This window comes from Petromyzon marinus, chromosome 60, assembly GCF_048934315.1.
Source record: "Petromyzon marinus isolate PM22_M1 ecotype Great Lakes invasive population chromosome 60, UKy_Petmar_22M1.pri1.0, whole genome shotgun sequence".
NCBI lineage: Eukaryota > Metazoa > Chordata > Hyperoartia > Petromyzontiformes > Petromyzontidae > Petromyzon > Petromyzon marinus.
The window spans coordinates 868,111-876,737 of NC_133726.1; the positions used below are offsets into that span (position 1 = coordinate 868,111).

General features: G+C 61.5%; 1 protein-coding gene across 2 annotated transcripts; it reads right to left on the reverse strand.

Annotated features, from left to right (window-relative positions):
- Positions 1-1,148: 1,148 nt before the first annotated feature.
- LOC116955508 (four and a half LIM domains protein 2-like) lies at positions 1,149-8,258 on the reverse strand. Of its 2 annotated transcripts, XM_076053233.1 has the most exons (6): positions 8,149-8,258; positions 7,266-7,668; positions 5,123-5,297; positions 4,250-4,419; positions 3,815-4,013; positions 1,149-1,932 (listed from the first exon to the last, which is right to left on the reverse strand). In XM_076053233.1, the coding sequence occupies exons 2-6, from the start codon at positions 7,422-7,424 to the stop codon at positions 1,781-1,783; spliced, it is 855 nt and encodes a 284-aa protein (XP_075909348.1). In that variant the 5' UTR covers positions 7,425-7,668; positions 8,149-8,258; the 3' UTR covers positions 1,149-1,780. The 2 variants fall into 2 exon arrangements, with proteins under 2 accessions (XP_075909348.1, XP_032832530.1); XM_032976639.2 differs by lacking the exon at positions 8,149-8,258 and having other exon boundaries at positions 7,266-7,815.
- Positions 8,259-8,627: the final 369 nt, after the last annotated feature.

Below are 8,627 nucleotides of genomic sequence, written 5' to 3' on the forward strand. Positions count from 1 at the left end.
ACGTGACGACACAGGGAGGTCACGTGGCGACACAGGGAGGTCACGTGACGACACAGGGAGGTCACGTGGCGACACGGGGAGGTCACGTGGCGACACAGGGAGGTCACGTGGCGACACAGGGAGGTCACGTGACGACACAGGGAGGTCACGTGGCGACACAGGGAGAGCAGCTGCGCGCGAGCGAGGGGCGAGCGTTGCGGGCGGCTGTTTAAGCCACGCGTGTTCTGTCTGGACGTAGATCATCGTCGTGACGATCACGATGGTAGCAGCAGCAGCAGGAGGAGCTATCGAGCGGGAGAGGCGCGCGCACGCGAGCTCAGCGCCAGCCTCTCCAGGGTTCAACACCGGACGGTCGGGGGATCGGCACCGTCCGTGTCTGGGCGGCGGAGGGGGATTCGTTACGGAGATCCGTCACCGGTGCTGCCGTGGGGAACTTCACTGCGGTGTGCGGGAGTGGTGGTGGTGGTGGTGGTGGTCGGCCGAGTGCCGTCCGAGCCACCCGCCCCGGTTTGGTCTGCGGTGGAGAAGGAGCGACCCCCTGTGACTCGGGTGAGCGTGCGTGTACGCAGCACGCACGCTCACGCGTCCCCCCACGCTGTTCCAGCAGCGGCGAGGCGGGCGTGAGGGTGAGTGTGTGCGCGAGTGCGAGTGAGTGTGTGTGTGTGTGTGTGCACCTAGCCTGGCACAAGTTATGTTGCGACGTGACCACCGCTTAGTGGCGAATGGCGGTTGTTGTTGAGTGTACAGGCGAGAGAGTGTGTGTAGTAGCCGCACCCATAGCGAGGAGCATGGAGGATGTGGTGAGCCGCGTGTTGTACAACAAACGATATAGGAGAACCCCTCTAAACGACCGCCCCTGTTAATGCCTAATCGCTTCACGACAGCCTCCACAGAGCCCAATGTGTTCGCTTACCGGCCACTCCCCTGTTTAACGACGGGCTGTTGTGGGTACGGTAAATATTAATTAATGCGTCGATTAACCATGTTCCTTTAATATCATGTGTTCACATTGTTGTCAGCATCTTTACGCGTTCATAACCATTGTTTAAATATTATGAAGCACGTTTTTTGGGTGACAAATGGTACTTCCGATGCTATCGGAACGAATTAAAACCTTCAACGTTAATTTCCAAGACTCGCTTCACGGGTTTCGTGGAACCAATCACCGAGGGGTTCTACTTGACCTAAATTAAGCCCTGGGTACACAGCCTCAGGTGCGTGTGTGCGCGTATCCTTGTGCGTTGTCAGGAGCGGTGGCGCGGTGGTCTAGCGCGTTGCGCTACGAACTCTGTATCCCGAGTTCGATTCCCGCTCAGTGGCTAAAATCGGTGGTGAGAATTCGAACCGGACGTGGGCCTCTCCTTTGGTTGACTCATCCTTAAATGAGCCACTTGCTGTGGCGTGCGTGTAAAACGTCAGGCAAAGGGCATGGTGCTAGCCACGCCGTTCCCTCATGCGGCGTGCGGGCCTTCAGCGGCGCTCGCGAACAGCACTTTCCCCCAAATTTTTGAACAAAAAGTTAACTTCTTCCACCTCGATTGTCCAATAAGATTGTCCAATAACAACTGTCTGACGTGTTTGTGTGTGTGTGCGCGCGCGCGCATGTACACACCCACGTGTGCTCGTGTGCGCATGTTCGTGCATGTGCACGCGTGCGCGTTCCCACGTACGCGCGCACACCCGTGTCAGCGTGCGTGCGTTTCACCGTGCGTGCGTGCGTTTCACCGTGCCGGTGCGTGCGTGCCGGTGCGTGCCGGTGCGTGCGTGCCCGAGCACTGCTCTAGCTGTCGTGGGCGCACGTGGCACACACGATGTCGTCGCCCTGGACGATGAAGCCCTTGCCGGCGAGGGAAGCGTTGCAGCCCTTGCAGGTGAAGCACTCGTGGTGCCAGTGCCGCTCCTCGAACGAGATGAACTTGGCTCCCCCGGCGCCTAATCGCGCACGCACAAACACAGGACAACAACAGCAGAATGTTGTTGTTCAGAAGGGGGGAGCTGCATTCCCTGCTGTTTGGCAGATTCCTGCCCCTGAATGGCGGACGGTCTACCCTACATAGTGACCCGAGCCAGAATCAGTCCATTGGACCTCCAGTATTCCGCAAAGGTCCAGGCGGTACCGGTCTAGCTCCTGACGGAGGAATGAAAGCCTCTCCTCCCCCCGCAGTGCGCGTCCGGACGTTCCCCGCGGCCTACCGCAGTGGTTCCCTGCTCTTGTTGGAGGAACCAAGAGGGGGAGGAGGTTTGGCTATGGCCAGGAATCATCATCGATGCCGATTCCCCGGGACTTGTTCTGATTTTTTTTTTCCCCTCCGCGATTTTTCGGTGGTTCAGTTGAGGATGGAGAGGTCACCAGTCACTCGGACCCGTCCAGAGCCCTCGTTGACCACATGAGCGACAGAGCCGATAATTATCGCCCCCCTACACCCCCAGTGGCACTGCTCACGGTCACCACGACATGACCGACCGCCAACGGCCGAGGCGCTGGAGGTTGTTTTACCAATTCTTAAATATACAGGGTCTTTGAAAATTTGGACCCGATTTGAAATCGCTATATCTCTGCAACCACGAACCGCCCACAAATGAAACTCTTACTGCTTGAAAGGGCGGGGCATAGAGAGGGCGGGGCTTAGAGTTTCAAATGATTACTGCTAGATGCCTCTCCCAGCGCACAAACAGCCCCTAGCCTCAGTCACTCTCTAGATGGTGACCCCAGTGAACACAAACAGCCCTTAGCCTCAGTCATTCTCTAGATGGTGACCCCCGCAACACAAACAGCCCCTAGCCTCAGTCATTCTCTAGATGGTGACCCCAGCACACAAACAGCCCCTAGCCTCAGTCATTCTCTAGATGGTGACCCCAGTGAACAAACAGCCCCTAGCCTCAGTCATTCTCTAGACGGTGACCCCAGTGAACACAAACAGCCCCTAGCCTCAGTCATTCTCTAGATGGTGACCCCAGCACACAAACAGCCCCTAGCCTCAGTCACTCTCTAGATGGTGACCCCAGCACACAAACAGCCCCTAGCCTCAGTCACTCTCTAGATGGTGACCCCAGCACACAAACAGCCTCTAGCCTCACGTCATTCGCAAGACACACTGCCTCAACGTTGGATAGGTCGCCACGGGAGCCCAAGACTTAGCGCTACACTCTTGGCTCCCAAGATCCCCCCCAGACATCACCACACCCTGCGACTTGTTCTTGTGGTGATACGTCAAAGACCCGTGGTGTCTTTGTGCCACCGTTAGCGACTAATCTGGATGACCCTCAAGAACAGAATCACGGCAGCGGTGACTTCAGTGGACGAAGACACTTTGAGAGGCGTTTGAGACGAATTAAACTATCGTCTCGATGTCGTCTGTACAGCAGGTGGAGGGCACAGAGTATTTATAAAACGGTTAGACAAACTTGATAACCCGTTAAACCGTTTGTAACTTTTTGTGTAATTGTAACATGTTGCCATCGTGAAATATACCGCTTTCAAATTGGGTAAATCTTTTTAAAGACAACGATCCCCCCCCCATATAGCCCTTAACGGGACTGTCGGGGCAAGTGCTCTTCGCGAATGCTTATGAAGGTCGGAACGGCGCTGACATGGGAGGTCGTAGTTGTCATCACCACCCCCCCCCTCCACTCCCTCACCCACACCCCTGGGATCCCCGCGGGCTCAGCTTTCGTAGAAGCCGGGGACACGGTGCCCCCCGTGTCCTCATCCCCTCCGCGTCTCCTCGTGCGACCGCGACCCGTGTCCCCCCCCCCCCCCACCGCCCCCCCCGTCCCCCCGCCCCCCACCGCCCCCGCCCCCCCGTGCCGTCACCGGTGATGGGCGAGCCGCAGTTGGCACACTTGTGGGCGTAGAGGCCGGCGTGGCAGTCCAGGCACAGCGGCTCGGCGGCGTCGCCGTCCCCGCGGCTCGTGAAGCGCTGCCCCGCCAGCGGCGCTCCACACGCACCGCACGCAAAGCACTCGCGGTGCCACGGCCGCCCCTCGTAGCGCACCCCCCCCTCCTTCATCGCCTGGGGGGGGGGGGATGGGGCGGGGGTGGGGGGGGGGGGCACGCCGGGGAGAGTCACCGGAGGGGGGAGGGGGGGGTTCGCCGGCGGCGTCTCGCGACTCCGCCGCCGCCGCCGCCGCCGCCGCGGCTCGCGAGACGCCGAGACCGCCACCGGCGGTGACGCGGGGGGGGGGTTGCCCCCCTCGTGCCCCCCCCCCCCCGTGCCCCCCGCACCCTTCCCCCGCCGGGCCCCCCCACCTTGTTGCAGCGCGTGCAGCGGAGGGCCACGTGACTGTCGTAGCACGCGGTGCAGAAGTTTCCGTCCTCCCTGGGCACGAAGCTCCCGGAGCCGATGGGCTTGTGGCAGCGCGAGCACACGAAGCAGTCCTCGTGCCAGCTGGCGGCGTTGTACTCCATGCGGCGGGAGCCTGCGCACGGTGTGGGGGGGGGGGGGGTCGGGGGGGGGTGGGGGGGGGTGGGGGGGTGGGGGGTCAGGGTGGGGGGGGGGCAGTCAGCGCCCATTCACCAGGAGCGGCACCAGCACGGACTTCGTGCTCCTCCTCAAAACCCGGCACCGCCTGCGCGTGGTAGCGTCACAGTCGCGAGCGGTTGCAAGCAGTTGCGTCATGGTAGCATCACAGTTGCAAGCAGTTGCGTCATGGTAGCATCACAGTTGCAAGCAGTTGCGTCATGGTAGCATCACAGTTGCAAGCAGTTGCGTCATGGTAGCATCACAGTTGCAAGCAGTTGCGTCATGGTAGCATCACAGTTGCAAGCAGTTGCGTCATGGTAGCGTCACAGTTGCAGGCGGTTGCGTCATGGTAGCGTCACAGTCGCGAGCGGTTGCAAGCGGTTGCGAGCAGTTGCGCCACGCTTGTGCCGCATTTGCGAGCGGTTGCATCGAGATTGCGTCACGGTTGCATTGCAGTTGCGTCACAGTTGCGAGCGGTTGCGTCACGGTTGCGTCACGGTTGCGTCACGGTTGCGTCACGGTTGCGTCACGGTTGCGTCACGGTTGCGTCACGGTTGCGTCACGGTTGCGAGCGGTTGCGTCACGGTTGCGTCACGGTTGCGTCGCGGTTGCGTCGCGGTTGCGTCACGATATCGTCACGGTTGCGAGCGTCGCGGCACCTGGCGCGATGGGCTTGTTGCAGCCGCTGCAACGCTCCGCCACCTCGCTGCAGTAGCAGTCGCCACACAGCAGCTGCCCGCCCTGCCACAGGAAGGGCCGTGCACACAGCGACGTGGCGCAGCGTGCACAGCAGAAGCACTCCTCGTGCCAGTGCTTCTCCTGGTACGACAGCTCCTGGGGGAGGGGTGGTGCAGGAAGTGGTGGATCAGGGGGAGGAGAGTGGCGTATGAGGGGAGGGGTGACGGAGGGGGGGGTAGGAGGAGAGAGGGGGGGGGTGGAAGGTGGGGAGGGGAGAATGGAGGCAAGAGAGAACGGGGAGGGGGTGGAGGAGGTGGAGGGGCGGGGAGCAGAGGGGGGAGAGGAGGGAGGGGTGGTGAGGCGTGTGGAGACGCGAGAGAAATGGGGGGGATGGAGACGCAGAGACACGGGGGAGGGGGCACGTGGAGGTGAAGGGGGGGCACGTGGAGGTGAAGGGGGGGGCGCGTGGAGGTGAAGGGGGGGCGCGTGGAGGTGAAGGGGGGGCACGTGGAGGTGAAGGGGGGGGCACGTGGAGGTGAAGGGGGGGGGGGGCGCGTGGAGGGTGGCCCTCAGCACGTGGGTCGCGAGGACTCCCGAGTGAGTAATCTGCGGCAGGCGGAAACTTGCAGACAGGCACACCCACGTCTCGCGCGGCCAGGCAGGTACAGCCGAGCACAGGTGGGGACCAGGTGTGTCTGAGTACAGGTGGCGGGACCAGGTGTGTCTGAGTACGGGTGGGGGACCAGGTGTGTCTGAGTACAGGTGGCGGGACCAGGTGTGTCTGAGTACAGGTGGGGGGACCAGGTGTGTCTGAGTACGGGTGGGGGACCAGGTGTGTCTAAGTACAGGTGGGGGACCAGGTGTGTCTGAGTACAGGTGGGCGGGACCAGGTGTGTCTGAGTACGGGTGGGGGACCAGGTGTGTCTGAGTACAGGTGGGGGGACCAGGTGTGTCTGAGTACAGGTGGGGGACCAGGTGTGTCTGAGTACAGGTGGCGGGACCAGGTGTGTCTGAGTACGGGTGGGGGACCAGGTGTGTCTGAGTACAGGTGGCGGGACCAGGTGTGTCTGAGTACAGGTGGGGGGACCAGGTGTGTCTGAGTACAGGTGGGGGACCAGGTGTGTCTAAGTACAGGTGGGGGACCAGGTGTGTCTGAGTACAGGTGGGGGACCAGGTGTGTCTGAGTACAGGTGGGGGACCAGGTGTGTCTGAGTACAGGTGGGGGGACCAGGTGTGTCTGAGTACGGGTGGGGGACCAGGTGTGTCTGAGTACAGGTGGGGGACCAGGTGTGTCTGAGTACAGGTGGGGACCAGGTGTGTCTGAGTACAGGTGGGGGACCAGGTGTGTCTGAGTATGGGTGGGGGACCAGGTGTGTCTGAGTACAGGTGGGGGACCAGGTGTGTCTGAGTACAGGTGGGGGACCAGGTGTGTCTGAGTACAGGTGGGGGACCAGGTGTGTCTGAGTACAGGTGGGGGACCAGGTGTGTCTGAGTACAGGTATGGGACCAGGTGTGTCTGAGTACAGGTGGGGGACCAGGTGTGTCTGAGTACAGGTATGGGACCAGGTGTGTCTGAGTACAGGTGGGGGACCAGGTGTGTCTGAGTACAGGTGGGGACCAGGTGTGTCTGAGTACACGTGGGGGACCAGGTGTGTCTGAGTACAGGTGGGGACCAGGTGTGTCTGAGTACAGGTGGGGACCAGGTGTGTCTGAGTACACGTGGGGGACCAGGTGTGTCTGAGTACGGGTGGGGGACCAGGTGTGTCTGAGTACAGGTGGGGGACCAGGTGTGTCTGAGTACAGGTGGGGGTAGCTGGTTTGAGGTGAGACCCGTGGAGTAAGGTGAGCTCTGGTGAGGGAGAGGAGCCATCGTCAGTACGAGGGGGGGAGAGCACGGGGAGGAGACGGAACCAAGTGAATGTCCATAGAGCGAGTGCCGGTGAGTTCCTAGTGAGTTCCCGATGAGTTCCCAGTTAATCACCAGTGAGTTCCCAGTGAGTTCCCAGTTAATCACCAGTGAGTTCCCGATGAGTTCCCAGTTAATCACCAGTGAGTTCCCAGTTAATCACCAGTGAGTTCCCGGCGAGTTCCCGGCGAGTTCCCGGCGAGTGTCGTGGTGCTCACCTTGGACCCGCAGGCGATGGGCTTGCCGCAGTGCTCGCACGAGCTGGCGAGGTGCGAGTCGTAGCAGGGCAGACAGTGTGGCGTGCCCTGCGGGCCCAGCGCATAGCGGCCCCCCAGCAGCGAGCGGCCGCAGCGGCCGCAGTCCAGGGCCTCCGACATCTCGCTCGCCCGCTCACTCACTCACCGACTCCTCAGTCACCGACTCGCCCGCTCACTCACTCACTCACTCGCCGACTCCTCACTCACTCACTCGCCGACTCCTCACTCGCTCACTCACCGACTCGTCACTCACTCACCGACTCGTCACTCGCTCACTCACCGACTCCTCACTCACCGACTCCTCACTCGCCGCCCGCTCACTCACTCACTCACCGACTCGCCGTACTGTGCACCGCTCAGCGACCTGCGCACCCAGGGGCATCGGAGAGGGGTCAGGGCATGAGAGGGGCAACACTCACCACAACACTCACCACAACACTCACCACATCACTCACCACAACACTCACCACAACACTCACCCTAACTCACCACAACTCCCCATACTCACCCTAGCTCCCTATACACCCCCACCCTAACTCACCACTCACCACAACACTCACCACAACTCACCACTCGCCTTCACACTCACAACACTCACCACAACACTCACCACAACACTCACCACAACTCACCACTCGCCTTCACACTCACAACACTCACCACACTCACCACTCGCCTTCACACTCACCACGCAACGAGATCACGATGACAGAGTGAGAGGGGAGCCCGCGGCTAAACGTGATGAGACAGCGGATATTTGGTGGTGGGTGGTGAGTGGTGGGTGATGGGTGGTGGGTGGATGGGTGGCTGTCGAGGATGCGAGAAGAAGGGGTGAATGACTCACTTCCTCTCCACTCGCTCGAGTTCTCTCCCCACGCTCTCCAATCTCTACCCCGCAGCACTGCCCACCACTCTCTGCCCACACTCTCCACTCTCTTGCCACCCTCCTCCGCTGACTCTCCCCGCTCTCTCTCCCGTCCCCACACTCTCCACTCCCCACACTCCCCACGACCGCTCTCCCCACACTCTCCACTCCCCACACTCCCCACTCCCCACGACCGCTCTCCCCACACTCCCCACACTGCTCCCACACTCTCCACTCGCCACACTCCCCACGACCGCTCTCCCCACACTCCCCACACTCTCCACTCCCCACACTCCCCACTCCCCACGACCGCTCTCCCCACACTCTCCACTCCCCACACTCCCCACCACCACTCGCTCCTAGCACTGCGACGATCTCGGCGCGCTCACACCGAGCGTGCAGTCCAACTCACCGCCACTCGCCCTCTCCCCACTCGCATCCTGTCCCCTCGCTCTCCC

Bases quoted from the DNA above. Each gene is read 5' to 3' on its own strand.
- LOC116955508 (XM_076053233.1), bottom strand. From the start codon at position 7,424: ATGTCGGAGGCCCTGGACTGCGGCCGCTGCGGCCGCTCGCTGCTGGGG. The intron at 5,298-7,265 runs GTGAGCACCACG...CCCCTCCCCCAG, and splicing joins CCATCGCCTGCGGGTCCAAG to GAGCTGTCGTACCAGGAGAA. The intron at 4,014-4,249 runs GTGGGGGGGCCC...CCCCCCCCCCAG, and splicing joins GCTGCACGCGCTGCAACAAG to GCGATGAAGGAGGGGGGGGT.